The sequence below is a fragment of the Ochotona princeps genome, chromosome 9 (genome assembly GCF_030435755.1).
Source record: "Ochotona princeps isolate mOchPri1 chromosome 9, mOchPri1.hap1, whole genome shotgun sequence".
Classification (NCBI taxonomy): domain Eukaryota; kingdom Metazoa; phylum Chordata; class Mammalia; order Lagomorpha; family Ochotonidae; genus Ochotona; species Ochotona princeps.
Window position 1 is genome coordinate 64,616,816 of NC_080840.1, and position 15,447 is coordinate 64,632,262.

A 15,447-nucleotide genomic window follows, 5' to 3' on the forward strand; every position below is an offset into this window, starting at 1 on the left:
AGGCTCGCTGACTTGAACGGATGAGCTCTTGGCTCAAACAAGTGTAGCAGTACCACAATATTCATTGAAAACACTGAAAAGGCTCCGATGAGCTGGACAAATACTGGGGGGAACAAAAACATGTGAACTAGAAAAATAAAAATAAATCTTCCAGTACTTTGTGGGGAGAGGCTGCTGATGTAGAACAGCCAAAGCAAGATGTCACAAAGACCCCAGGGACTCCTGGGATGTCACTCTGGCATCCCGGGCCCCGAAGGGTCTGGGTAAGAGAGCCGGCTGGTTCTTGGCATGTGCTGTTTCTTACCGACCTGACACCTACCTAGAAGGCAAGGGCCACGCCTTGCAGAATTTCCTTGGAATGAACCACAAAATTAAAAAAAAAAAAAAAGGAAAAATCAGGGGAAAAAGCCACACGTGTAAAGTTCGCAACAGAGGGGCCAAGCAAACACCTTGCTCTGCAAATGGCAGTGTTTAGGTGTGTGCAGCCTTCATCCGCTTTGACGGCAGCTCCTTTTTCCAGCCCGACTTTCCTCATGTGGGGATGAAACCCCTGGCAGCTGGGGTCTTTTACGGAGGGTAAAGGTGCAGGAGGGGCCTGCGCCACACTGTGCATGTCTCCCAGGTGGGCAGGTGTTCCCGGTTCGTACCTCACAGTTTCAGAACCTGGGAAGACATCTGGCATTCCCAGTTGCCTTCTGTTGGCTAAAGCAGCATAGGAAGTATTGTTCTGTATCTCCCAGCTCTTCCAGCAAAAGCGTGCCGGCACTCTGCTCTTGGGCTCTCTGGAGCTGTCTTCTGAGTTCCTAGAGCCTGGTGATGTCTCGGCACTGCTGCAGGTCCCCGATACTCTCGTAGTCATTCTCCTTGGGGATGAGACCCTGGTGGGCACTGGTCTCCGGGGGACCCTTCTCGTCCTCTCTGCTGAGCGTCTGTATTGCTTCATAGTCGGGCTCTGGCTCCTGGCGGGCTCCCCCTGCTGGTAGAAGCGTGCTGACGCTGTTTGGGGGTTTCTCAAAGTCTTTAACGGTGGCATAGAGATCACTGCAGGAGGAGGTGGACCGCTGAGGCGCTTCCTGAATGGCACTGTAGGTGGCTTCCAGCGCTTTCGGGGACTGTCCTGCTTTATTCCCTGCCTGGCCAGCTTTATTCACCGAGGAGTACATGGCTGAGATCTAGGAAACAAGTGGAATGGAATAAAACTTCAAGCTATGACTTCCTACAGCCCCCTTTCAATGATGAACTTCATACTTGGCACTCACAGGTAGGTGTGTGTGTGTGTGTGTGTGTGTGTGTGTCCCTTTAGCACTTGGCTTAGCTATCTTAAGTCAGGAGCCCATTACTAGGTTACAAGATACATTAAGTTCACTGCATAAGTGTATCAGGCAAATTCACTTAATTCCATGGAAACCGATTTCTGTTTGGGCCCATGGAGGGTTTGAGGAGAGCAAGAGGAATGGGTAATCAAAGAAGCCTCTTATCTGACCAAGACCTTGGGTTCTGTTTGATTACCCTATCAGAATGATGGCTTACTGGCAAAGGGGCTTCACTGTTTTACCACAAAGGGTGGGACACACACACACACAGACAGAGCTTCTCCAAGGTTGAGGTTCACAGGCAGCAGCAGCAGGGCCTGGGGTGTCATCAGAAAGCCATATTTTCGGGCTGTGGCTCAGAGTCATGAGTCAGACACCCTGCGAGTGGGAATGAGTTCTGTGCTGCTCCCGCCACCCGTGAGCAGTGAGAACTTCTGCGTGGTGCCACTCCATGCCTCCTGCCTTTGTGTGGCCTGCTGTGGTGCCACTCCATGCTTCCTGCTTCTGTATAGCCTGAAGACAGGCCTTGGCTGGGCAGTTCACGTGTGCAGGGGCAGTGCTTACCAGCAGCTTTTGATACAGTTGGGCATTACCGGTTCATTGTCATGTACAGAATGAGCTTAGTGGGAACACCTGTCACCAGCCAGCCCATCCATGGCTTTTGGAGACATCTCACGGATGTTCTTTCCCATAGCAAGAGCAGCCTGTGCTCCACAAACACTTTCGTAGGCTCACACATTTGGATCACTTGTGCAAGGATAGATGAACTGTTCTACTGAGAAGGCATTCGGGGGAGTAGTGTTTGTGGTAAGAAATCATGCTTGCTTGGAAGTGTGCTTGACGGGGACTTGGCATTTGACTGTGTCTCAAGACAGTGAGGGAAAGCAGCTCCTAAGATGAGCAGATGTGCTCCAGGGATGTGGTCTGGGATGTACACCCCAAGGAAGGGGACAGACACACAGGGCGGGCGTGCAGGATCTTCTCAGGGAAGCCCGTGTGGTGTGGCAGTATGCAAACATCGGTGTTGCACAATCCAGCATTTATCACGCTAGGAAATCCAGCAAAGATCACAGCCAGAGTTTAGCTCTTGTCTAAACCCAGACTGCAAGAATAATACATCTACCAGCTTCCTCACTTTGATGGCTTCACTGAAAGTCTAACCAGTGAATTTTTAGCCCTGGTGCTTGGCAATACACAGTCTGTTCTTTTTTTTTTTTTTTTTAAAGATTTATTTTATTTTCATTACGAAGTCAGATATACTGAGAGGAGGAGAGATAGAGAGGAAGTGGAGCTGCCGGGATTAGAACCAGCGGCCATATGGGATCAAGGCAGGGACCTTAGCCACTAGGCCATGCTGCCGAGCCCTACACAGTCTGTTCTTACTGTTATATCTGCTCCTGGCTCCAGCCTGGAACTGTAAATTCCCGAAATGACCTGCTTTCATACCTGAGAATTTTGTTCACCAAAACATCCTTCCTCCGTCTCACAGGCTGCGTCAAATTCCCTCTACTGATCTGCTCTGACGTCCTGAATTTTCCAGCCCACTCTTCATTTCCTTCTGTGTATTCTTCCTTTTAGCTGCCTAAAGCTCCCACACTGAAATCTCTCTCACACCTACTTCCCTCCAGCTCATTTATTTTCTTCCTCCTCCTCCTTTGTTTCCTCTGCTTCCTTCTTCCTCATCTTCTTTCTTTAAAAGAATATTTATTTATTTTTTCTCGCCAGAATCTTTGGCTAGCTAACCTGTTTATCCACTACCCTTCTGGTCTTACTGGCTGCCAGTCAATCACTCTTTCCAGGGCGCTGAACCAACTTCCCCAAATTTTGATCTCCAAGCACAGGTTGAAGATAGTATGGAAGCCCTTGCAGATAAAGCATAATGTTACAAAGCAGAGGGAGTTGTACCCTTTATTTCAGAAGCTTTCAGAGTATTTAAAAAGAAACAAAATTTACCTCTTCTTCAGTCAGCGTTGGGTCTTCCTCCCGGGACTTGTATGACAATGCACTGAATCTCTGTCAGAACAAACATGCAAGAGAAAGCAGTATGAACTCAATGATCTGACCTTTAGTTTACATATGCTTTTACAGGTCTCTCCATAAAAGTGTTTTCAAATGATTTCTATGGAAGCACAAAGAAATTATGGGAAGCACCTGAGAAATATGAACTTGTATCAGCTATTATTGAATGATATTCTGAAATACTCACTTAATATTCCATGTGGAAAATTTTCTTTTAATTTCATGTTTGAATGTAATAGGACAAAAAAGCCAGAATAGTTATTAGTGCTTCAATTCCTCACTTTCAACGAATGATTATCAACCAAAGATCAATAATTAAACATGGCACGTACCAAACATATGGTTTTTGCATTTTCACAGTATACCAGCATTATCAGGAAGATCCCTAAGCCATCTGGAAAAAACTTACAAACCCAAAGGAAAGGATCTGCCCATTCCGCGGCTGCCTTCTTCCTGGTGTCACTGATTGTGTCTCTTGGATCACAGACTCTTTCTCTAACACATCTCCTTCCTTGAGTCTCAGTGACTCAAGTAACACACACCCTTCCACAGCCAGCCCGCCTGCCAGTTCCTTGGCCCCCTCTCCACCCACTGGATGCCTCTCATCACTGTACCCTTATACCTTCCTCTCCATCAGTCTCAGTTCCTCCAGGTCCAACTCCTTGCAGTCCCTTTAGAACAAAAGCACTTTTTGTTCAAGCTTTCTCCAACCATACTATCCTTCATTCTGACTATCCTTCAACACTGTTGGGACCAATCATCTTTTCCATGTCTCCCCATTTCCTGATGTCCTTCCTTCCTACTTTATCAAGCTGAAACTCTGAAATCAACCATCATCACCATTTTTACATGCCACCCTCCTTGTTACTGGTGAATGTAGCCTTCAAGAGAGCCCTAATGCAGCTACATGACATATGAGATTCCCCAGGGACACCCAGTCCCAGTTGTGTTTCTTTCCTCTCTCCTCAAACCAGGAACACCTTCTCATCCAGACTAATTCTGAACTGGCGACTTTGCCTCTTAGGTCATTGAAAAATTTGCAATTCACTGAAAAAAAAAGAAAAAAAAAACCAAAAGAAATTTCCATGAGACCGCTTCTGGATTTATTTCTCTTCCTCCCTGTCAATTACACATGATCATGTCATGTTCCCTTCTTAAGGCAATCCCCTCCTTCTACATGCCAGATCCTATCCCCTCACACCTACTCATGAAAATGGCTCTGGGAAGTCTGCCACTTTGTGTCATCAGCTTTCAGTTTTCTATGAGACCACTGCCATCATACGCACACTGTGATTTCTCTATTCTAAAAACAAGGAAGTAACAATCCTACTTCCAGTTCATGTACTGCCCCAATTCACAGCCAACTCTTTCAGATTAGCTAAAAAGTCACTCATGTGCTATTCTCCTATTCTTTTATAATGACTCAACATAAGAATTCTTGCCTCTATCCTTACAAGAAAATTGCTCTTGTATTATAGTCGTGTGATGTCTCATGCCTGATTCGTTTACTGCATGTGCACAGTGGTTATTACTGAATGCCTGAACTTTGCCCTGTTGGGGCCAGGATAAGTGGGGAACCAGGGCTCCAATCCAGGTCTTTCACATGGGAGGCAGTGGTCCATTATCTGAATCATTTACCTGCTGCCTTCTTGTGTGGACATTAGCAGGAAGCTGGAACCAGGAGTTTGGGAATAGAGCCATGGTTTGAATCCAGGTAGTCCAATATGCATAGGAGAATTTTAAATAGCAGAACAATGGCCTGTGCTATCCCAAACACTTTCTTGACTTGGCTTCTGAATGAAGCTTGATTTTCTTTCCTATTTTGGTCTTTTCTGCTGTTTTATTTTTTTGTCTTTTTTATTAAGTATATGTATATGTAGTTATTTCAAAGGCAATGAGACTGAGGGAAATATTCCATGCACTTGTTTGTTTTTCAAATGGTTGCAACAACCAGGGCTGGGCTAGGATAGAACCAGAACTCCATTCTGGTCCCCTACTTGGGTGTCAGCAGCACAAACACTTGCATAGTCATTGGCTGATTCCCAGGCACATTGGCTGGAAGATGGATTGGGAGCAGAGCAACAAGAAGCTGAACTTTAATACGGGATGGCAGTGTTACAGCTTCTTGCTACTCTGCTACATACACACACCCATCCTGTAACTTCAACCAATCATCCTTCTGGTGGCTCAAGCCCTATCTCTTTGGACTCAATATTTTTCTTCTTTTGCTCAATATACATGTGATCATTAGCAAGCCTCTTGGCTCAGGCCCTGCTTCTTTCTTTCCTCTAGCTCCCTCTGCCCTGGGCCAAGCCATCAACAACTCTTATGGGTTTATGAGGGGGGCTATCCACTGGTCTTCTTGCTTCCTTCCTTTACAGTTTATTTCAAAATTGTCATCAGAAGGGCACTCCAAGATACAGATTGGCATGTATCGCTTCTCTCAAGGCTCTCTGATGACCTTGTCAGGATTCTGAGTACTGGAAAACCAAGGCCATCAAGATGGAGCCTGGTGGTTACCCTTCTCCCCAAACTCTTATCTCTGCCCCTTCCTTTTTGTAGCTACTGCATCCCCTTAACCCTCCTGGACAGGCTTCACTCAGAAAGCCACATCTCTGCTTCATCTGTTCTTTTCCCCCAAAGTGTACATTTCATTCTCTCCTCTCCTCTAATTCTGCTTCAACGTGACTTTCACAGCTGAGGTAAACCTTGATTAACTTATCCAAAGGTATACTACGCACCCCATTTTCCCAATCTCTTTTAATATGTATTCTGTTTTTCCTGATAAACATCAAACTTTCTATCTGTCTCATTCAACTAAAATAAAAGCTCCGTGGCAGTAGAAATCTGCTTCTTTATCCATTTTTAAAGATTTTTATTTAAGGAGCTGACATGCTGGCTCAACTGAATGGGTACCAGTTTTAGTCCCAGCTTCTCCACTTCGGATCCAGTTTCCTGTTTATGGACTGGGAAGGCAGTGGAGAATGGCTCAAGTCCTTGAGCCTATGTATGACATGGGAGATCCGAAAGAAGTTCCTGCATCATGGCTTTGGAACAAGTCAACTCCAGCTGTTGTGAACATCTGGGGAATGAACCAATGGATAGAAGATCTCTCTCTTTTTCTCCATAAATATACCTTACACATAAAAAATCTTTAAAAATCTTTTAAAAAAGAGGCCATCCAATGCCTACAATGACTGTAGCTGAAGTAGAAAACTCAGCCTAAATCCTTCCTGTGGGTAGCTGGGACATGACTACTTGAGCTGTCTCCAGTTCTCTCCCAGGATACATATTCGCAGGAAGTTAGAATCCTGAGTGGAGCTGAGACTGGAACCCAAATTCTCTGATATGGGCTGAGTGTGCCAATCAGTCCCTGAATGGTTAAGCCACAGGTCCATCCTCTCTCCTCATCTGTTTTTATGCTGTAGATTTGGTTCCCAGTTTCAATATGAATTCTGAATTGACCATTAGCAGTAATTAGACAACTGCCACTCCTATCTTTCAAATACTTGTAAGTAAAAAGCTTTACTTGGTTTAGGGCACATGAATTTTATATTGGTTCTATTATTTTTAATTAAATGAAAAGTAAAGCATTGGGCTACGTTTTTGCCTCTGACAAACATGTTCATAAACATTTTCATTGATGCTTCAACTGGTGATTTTATAGATTAATACGAAAAACTGAGACATTGGAGTGACTGGTTCACCTTCTAACCATGAACTCCAGGAGTATTTTAAGGTTATCAATGAATGCCTAAGTGTCCTTTCTACCAAGATCTGAATATAAAAGAACCTAACTTTTTTCAGCGTAAGAAATAGAAAATGGATACTGGTTATCTGAAGCATCAGCAGGCCTGGTGAGTTCTCCAGAAGATTTGGACAGCTGGAGATGTGAAGCTCATTGTAGTTCAATCATCAAGTTACCAGACATCCCCTGGATGAGGACTGTGAACACTTTTAGAGCTTGAAGGAGTAACTCTAGAGTTACAGGTTGCTTCTGCTGCAGGTAGAAACTAAGTGTTTTGACTCTGGTAGGGCGTTAGGAGGCAAAAAGCAGAAGCCTTCAGAGGGTACTGTCCTTAAGATAGCAAGTTCAGATCTTGGAAGTCATTAAGGAAAGCTGTCAGCAGCCAGAGAAGAATGAAGATGAACTAGTGCCAGGGGTCTGAGAACAAAAGCTGTGGGGAGGAAACTGTTGACAAGGTCCATTGCAGACAAGGCCAGAATGTCAGGCAGCACACATTCCTAAGACAATTGGCCATGTGCTCCGCTCTCCCCTTCCTCTGGGCATGTCATGATCCACATGAGGATCTCCTGGTTGGGACAGTGCTAAATCAGAAAACAAAAGATCCACAAATCAAACAATGAACATCAAAGATGGTTTGTCTGATGAATAAAAGCCACCGAAACAGGCATTGGGCTGACCTACTCTCATGGAGAGAAGATCCCTCCGGCTGTCTTGCTTTCAAACACTTCTGTTTTTTTCCTTCTTATTACCTGTGGTCCCATCTTCAAACCCTGAGCCATGCTGCATTGGATATGGCAGCTTTTCAGAAACTGTCATAAATCAAGATCTCTCAATTGAATGATAGGACAATACAGCTGGCTCTCTGCATGCTGTGGCTCTACATTCATAGACAGAATCAATTTGAATAAAAAATATGTGTACTGGGTGTACAGATTCTTTTTTCCTTGTCATTATTCCCTAGACAATCTAGCAGTTCAATTATTTGTACAACGTTTCTATTATATGAGGTTTTGTAAGTAACCTGGTCATTTGGTGCATCAGTGAAGGCACCGTGTGGATGCCTGCATCCCCTAATGGAGTGCCTTGGTTTGAGTCTCGGGGGCTTTGTATGGTTCTAGTTTCCTGCTGCTGGACCTAACAGGCAGCAGTGATAGCTCAAGGACTTGGGTGCCTGCTGCCTACATGGGAGACTTGACTGAATAGGTGGCAACCTTTGAAATTTGTGTGCATTCAGACAGACTTTAGATTCTGCATCCACAGACTTTCTGATGTACTTGATATCTTTTTCCAATGCACTTAATAGACTGCTATACTTTGGTTCACTGTTACTTTCCCTAGTTTCTTTGGGGGGTGACTGAGGGCGTGGACACTCTGCCTGTCTAGGTCTCAGATCCATAAAGCAAATCAAACTATTTACGTGGGTATAGGCAAACTTTGAATCAGGAATTCCTTGTGGGTACTGTGGGAGGACTATCTATACAATCAGATATAACCAATGGCACAGTTGTCTCATCCCCACCATGTATGTCACTATGCTTTCATGGCCAGGTTCCTTTCAGGCTTAAGGTCACCATGCTGTGTGTAGCAGCAGCAAGCACTGGAGGTAAAGTATGTGGCAGGGAGCTTGTCTTCTCCATGCAATGTATGGTCTTCAAAATGTAAAAAATGGTATGTGGTCCTAATCACCTATGATGTAAAAATTGGACAATATCCAAGATAGATATTGAGAAAAAATATTTTATAAACATGAGGCTTTTACATTTTATTCCTTAGAAGGGGAAAAGAGTCAAACACAGCCTACAGTAAAATCACTTTAATTAGTCAATAAACTTGAAAGTTTGCAAAAAGAGGAAAGAGAGGCGCAGGTGCCTCCTACCTTGTTGGTTTCAGGGATCCCCTTGGAGGTTTGCTCTTCTGCAGCCTCTCGCTCTTCCTTCTCCTGAAGGTTTTCGTTTTCATCCAGAAGTTTGATGGGGACAGGTGGTGGGGCTTCCTCCTCTGGGTCACACGAATTTCCCAGAATACTCTCCACATTAATACTCTGCCGGCATTTTTTGTTTCTGTCCACCGAGGCGTACTCAGCAAACTCTGCCTTGACCTCGGCCTGGGGCCCTGGAGGCTCCTTCAAGGCTGAGTTAGACCTCGCCTTGCTGTTGTGCCCCTTCTCCAGGGGTGTGGCTGACACCACGTCCTTGATCTCCTTCACTGTCTCATACAAACAGTCCTCCACCATGTTCTCCTGGGAGGAACTGTCCTTCAGCACTTCATAGGGCCCCTCCATCCCCGGCCCCTGGTCCCCATCTGCATTTCTCGTGTTAAGCATTGTGTCCACCGTGCTCTCAGGAGGAATTCTAGGGAGCTCACGACTTTGATGACATCTGGGCTTCCCTGTGCTGTCCTGGGAGTCCAGGAGGTCCGAGGCTGAGGTTTGCACTTCCTCGTAGTGTTGCATGCAGGTCAGAGTGCTGTCTTCTGAAAGGACTAAAGCAGCACAGGTATTAAAGGGGGAGCGGACTACAGTGAGTCAGGTCGTGTGAGGTCGCATGAAATTAAGACACTTGTTTCCTACTTGATCTGTGGCTACAAATTAGATTGTTCATACCTTACTTCAGTCACGGTTTAAGATGGAGCTATCTAATGTATGAGAGATTTTCTGAAACTTTAGGGAAAATGTGCATTATGAAAAAACTTGGCATAGGTCTTAAAACCTGCATTCTTATAAAAATTTATTTATTTGAAAGGTAGATGAAAGGAGGAAAAGGGAGAGTAGAAGGAGAGAGAGAGAGAGAAAAAATGAGAGAATGGGAGAGGGAGGGGAAAGAAGGAAGGACAGAGGGTGAAAGACTGATTTTCCATTTGCTGATTCATTCTCCAAATGACTTTCAAGGCCAGATACAGGCGAGGTTGAAGCCAGGAGTCCAGCACTGCACCTGGATCTCTCACACGGGGGTTAGGGACCAGTCCCTTGGGCCATCTCCCACTGCCTTTCCTGTTGTATCAGTGGGGAGCTACTTAGAAGTGGAACATTCTGGACTTAACCAGTACTCTGATATGGGAATGTCAACAAAACAGGCCATGGTTTTACATGCTTCACCACAATGCCAGCCTTGAAATTTGTTTGCATCCAGACAGACTTTTGATTCTGTATCCACAAACTTTCTGATGTACTTGGTATCTTTTCTGATGCGCTTGATAAACTCTACTGGCAATACTTCGGTTCACCGTTGCTTTACCTATTTATTGTTACTTCTCATGGGACACCCAGAGATAGCGTTCCATGTGGCCAGAGGAAGAAGGTAATATTCAAGAGGATCAAACTAACACTGTACATGGTGGCATATGTCCCTACAGAGTCCTGTCTGTTGGGATGCAATAAACAGCAGGTGGCTCTATTTAGAAGTTCCTTTCTCCTTGGGCAGGTATCAGAGGAACAAAGGGCAAAAATAGGTCCCTTAAGCCATTGTCACATCCCATGAATCCTTAATTGTCTTTTTTCTCTCTTACTGACCTTCTGCATCCCTATATCTAATTAATAAAATCCAATTGTAAAATGCCTTGATTGACACAGAAATGTGGTATAAGGCCAATTTTTTGTTACCCTTTACCAAATGTTTCTTGAGTGCCAACGATGTGCCAAGAATGATTCACAGTGCAGGAGGCACCTCAGTCAGCAAACAGTCCTGCTTCATGGTGCTTGTACACTATCATGAGCCAGCGGTTAAGTTACTGCTTCACTCTGGGGACAACTGGAACTAATTTGCAAAGGGAAATGAAAATGCATCCCACAGACCTTTAGAACTTCAGAGCATCCTTCTGTGTTTTAAACACCTACGCATCACAGGTCAGGGAGAGATTTTACTCCATGGTTCTGGTCACCTCTGTCATGGTAGATGGGGTATGGATACCACATTTGAGGACCACCCCAACCATAAATTGGGGCACCAGGATCACCAGGTGCTTCAGGTAAAAGTGTTTTGCAAACTGGAAGCTACAAGGTGAGGGCAGCAGCTGCACCTGTTGGCAGGTGATGCATACATGGAACAGAAACTGCAGAGTGGCTCTGAGTCTGTGCCCAGGACTCAGACTTCCTGGCACAAACCTAGGATCCTCAACTCAAAGTGTATGAGCTTAAGCACATCGTTTGCCTTTCTGTGGTAGGAAAAATGGGCCCTTAAGATGACTACATTAGTCAAAAACACTGTCCAGTGTCTAATAATTGATAGCCTTTATCTGAGTGAGGTGCGTTTTGTTTTTGTTTGTCAGTAAGAATATATTTCTTATTTTGGGGGTTTATTTTTTGAAACCTAGTATTTTTGTGGCAATGAGGTCTGTACGGAAAGCTGGTATTTTTTGAGTAACTTACTGTCCCCATTGGTGAGTGCTCCATTCTGCTCACTGCTAGCAAGAGCGTCTGTTGCCAGGCTGGTAACTGATCGGCTGAACATCTCCTTGTCTGAAGGCTAAAAAAAAAAAAAACCACCCAAAACAAATGCATTCCATTGCTAAGAATATGGACTTCAGAAAGCAAAGCAGAAACCAGAATCCACTATTTAGATTTGAGTTAAGTGAAACAAAATAAAATGGAGTTCCTCAGTTGACAAGTCACATTCCAAGTGCTCTGTAGCCACAGGGAACCAGCACAAATATGTCAGACAATACAGATTTAGAACACTTTTACCATCATGGAAAGTTCCGTCGAACAGTGCTGTTTCAGAATTCAAGGGGTTCTAGAAATCTTTCAGGCCATCTGCAGCTCTACTACCTGGTGATCTACAAATAGGCCATAGTGAGAGTAGCTTGTGAAGTATCAGTTTTCCCTATAAATCAGGCAGGGGACCTCCTGTCTGTGCTGGTTGGAATTCATGGCAGCTGCGAGGAGTGCTGCCTTTGGAGGACAGGTGCTATAAAATGGTACTCTTAGAGGTGTGCTATGGCGTAGGAAACATGAGAAATCCTCATCCTAGGTCATGTGAAGGCAATAAGCTTAAGTCTGGGCAAAGATAAGGTACTGTTTTTTGACAATACTTCTGAACCAACTCCAAGATTTGCAACAATTCCATGCTAAAAAGGTAGCTTTGAAAAACTTTTATTCTTATGAGCAAGCTTGGGTCACTGAGCATGAAGAATGGCACTGTTTTCTGCTGGGCTAGATATTCACCTGGAACAACTGGCCAGACTGAGTGATAGCCAAGAGTAGCCAGAAAGCAAGCTGACCACGAGTGTCTTTCTTTGAATACCAGTTGGTCCCGAGCTGTCTGAATCACAGCAAACATGATCTGCTCCCCATTCATGTTAGTCTCTAAGCCCCAAGAGCCTACCACATGCTCCAGGATTCCACATGGAATGTGCCAATGCAAACATCACAGGAACCCTGGCTAGCTGGCCTCACAAATACAGACATCTCATTTGGAATCAAATAATAACAACAGACAGCAACTGGCTCACGTGGGGTCATGCTCCAAAGTTTATTGACAATTGGCTCTTTCAACACAGGGCAGCTCATATCCTCTGAGGCATCCTATGAGAAGCTAATGTCACCAGGAAGTTGAATTGCAGGTGCTCATATCCCAGGTATGAGCCCACAGCAGTGGTTGTGGAGCAGAAAGGTTTCCAGATAGTCCCAAAAGAGCATAACCAAGAGCTGAAGTGACCAGTCTACATCCTAATCCCCATGTCTAATCTCAGTTTCTAGGAGCTGGGCAGTCTGTAGGTTGGGCAGGATCTTGGAGCTGAGAGGTTCTCGGGGAGTGGGGGGCGGTTTGCCTGTGTGCATGCAGTGCTGCTAGCATAGGCTTGGGTCTTTGTGTGTGCCCACTCTCACATATCCACATTCCTATGGGTGAGATGGGAAGGGGTGGTGATTAAGGGTGTGAGGAAAAGAAACAGAAAACTGGCTCTATGCTTTCCTTCTCTTGCCTGTCTTTCTACCTCACTCATGGCTGTGCAGCTGGAACTGCAGCTTTAAGGCTCTCACATTACAGCAGCATCACCTGGGGTGTGGGGCAGGCAACCAGCAGCAGGGCCCCGCCATCAGGAAAATTCATGTCTATCAAGCTCCCAGGTAACACTGCTACAGCTTCTGGGAGTGTAGGTCACAACTAAGTATCCCACTCAGGGAAGAAATGCAAGAACAGCAGAAGTAGCCCTCTTCCACTCCACTCCACTCCACCTCCCTCTCCACCTGGCAAAGGGGAGGGTGGTGAGTGCAAAGACAGTTCTGGAACAAGTCACAGTAGAGGGATTCCTCATCCCTCCCACCTTGCATCCTGGTGCTCCACAGTGGTGCCAGATGGGGGTAAGGGCATTGTGGATGATACGCATAATCAGAGTTAGCAATGGAGTGGGAAAAGGCATTAAGAGAAGGCCACAGACAGCAGCGGTGGGTATGGTGGTTGTGTGCATGCAGAGGGGAAGTGAAGGGACATGCTGGGGTCCCCAGGAGGAACTTGGGTTCCTGACAGCTACCTGCCCACCTGAGCTGGAAGAGCCATGTGAGCTTCTAGGTCAGGCAGCATGGGCTAGAGCTGCCTCTTACATGAGCTCTGACCACAGCAGCCTGTTTGATACCAGACCTCAGGTTACACAGCTGAGTCTTCCACTCTGCCTTTGCAGTACTCTTCCCTATCCAGTTTTGGCTTGACCCAGAGAACCAAAGCTTACCATGAGGGAGTCCTGGAGACTCATCTGGACCTCTGATATGCTGAGGGATGGGGAAAGTCCAACAAGGGTAGGCCAGCCTTTAGGTGTTGTGAGTCCAGGCATTGGTTGGCTTGAAGACTGTGTCCCACTGGCAACTCTCATATCAAGGTGTTAAATTCAAATGTCTCAAAATGTGATCTTATTTGGAAATAGCATCATTGCAGATGAAACTAATTGTGATGAGGTCACACTTGAGACAGAGTGTCCCTGTCGGATACATGTGGTATGCTTACACAAAGGGGAAACTTCATGCTGAGACAGACATGCATGGAGGGAAGATGATGAGAAAGAGAGAGAAGCATCATGTGGCAATGAAGGCAGAATAGGGAATGATGCATTTACTGACCAAAGAGTGCCGAAGGTGCTGGGTGACCCCTCTCTGGCTGGGAGCGAGGCCTGTCCCAGGCTCACCCCAAGAGTCCCTCAGGGGAAACAACCCTGCCAACATCTTGAATGTAGACCTCTGGCCCTAGCCCTGAGAGATGATATGTCTGTTATTTAAGCCACCCAGTCTGCGTGCTTTTGCTGGGACAACCCCAGCAGACTAATGCCGCAGCTACAGCATGGCGGAGGCATGGCATTTGAATGGCAGGGTGCAGCCACCCGAGGATCTTTCTGGAAGCAGCACAAGCATCTCCACTTCAGAAGTAGCTCAGTAAACCTGAGTAAATGAAAGGTTTCTCATCATGGGGGGTAGAAAGCTACCCAGAGTGTGTAGCCATGGCCAATAGCAGCTTAGCGCTTCCCTAGGTTCTGCTGGGACCATAAGCAGGTGGGAACACATGAGTAAGCAGCTGATGTTTTTAAAGTACATCCATGGGCAGGTGCACACACACACACACACACACACACAGACGTACGCACTTACCACGTTCATCAGGTTCTCATGGTCTCCACTGGGTTGTCGTGGCTTCTTTTCTCTAGAATGGAAAAAGAAACATTTTGATACGAAATGTGTCCCCTAAAGTTAACAGACACTGCCCTTTCCCACTCTAACTCTTATCAATGTTTAAGCCCTTCTTGTTTTAAGAACTTTGGTTATTTTGCCAAGAAATAAAGACTGGGCAGTTGGTCACTCATCGGCAGGTCTTAGGGGACGAGAAAGTCTAGGGGACTACGTGCTTCTCTGGAGCTCCGCTTCATCCAGGGACACAAAGTCCAAGTTCATACTGAAAGGGACAACTAAGGCAGGTTCCTGAGTAGAAACAGCTTATGTCTGGGATGCTGGAAGGAATTATCCCACTTTATTCAGAAAATTCAGTTTTCTCATGTCTGAGCTTTGCAGAGCTGTGTTCAATGGGATGGAGAAATGAAGGACAACAGAAATTTTGTCACACCAGGAAGTACGTGCTCTCAAGATGGGTCATGTCCACTTCCAGTCTTGGAAAAAGTCTGCGGACTCAACATAGAATGTGTTTTCACTCAGGACAGCCCAGAGTTATTTTCCATCTTGTATAAAGGGAGAGTGACACCTAGTGGGAGACTTGGTAATGGCAGAGACAGGCCCTCTCAAGTCTTAACCTTCTGTCTCCATGTCTTCTGTCTCCATGTCTTTAACCTCTGGGTCAGTGGGGCCTGCCCTAGCTACGGAGGCCTGGCCCACACTGGGCCGGAATTACCAGGCTTCCTGGGTTCAGAGCGTCTGGGTTTTCCTCTGCTGACAGATTC

General features: G+C 45.7%; 1 protein-coding gene across 1 annotated transcript in view; it reads right to left on the reverse strand.

Moving 5' to 3' along the window:
* Nucleotides 1–396: 396 nt before the first annotated feature.
* PAG1 (phosphoprotein membrane anchor with glycosphingolipid microdomains 1) overlaps nucleotides 397–15,447 on the reverse strand; it is a 172,934-nt gene continuing 157,883 nt past the window's right edge. Inside the window, exons 5-9 of the mRNA XM_004588075.2 lie at nucleotides 14,648–14,699; nucleotides 11,444–11,540; nucleotides 8,957–9,561; nucleotides 3,267–3,326; nucleotides 397–1,172 (exon numbers count right to left, since the gene is read on the reverse strand). Of these exons, the coding sequence (XP_004588132.2) occupies nucleotides 804–1,172; nucleotides 3,267–3,326; nucleotides 8,957–9,561; nucleotides 11,444–11,540; nucleotides 14,648–14,699 (1,183 nt within the window). The 3' untranslated portion in view covers nucleotides 397–803. The remainder of the gene's footprint in view (nucleotides 1,173–3,266; nucleotides 3,327–8,956; nucleotides 9,562–11,443; nucleotides 11,541–14,647; nucleotides 14,700–15,447) is intronic.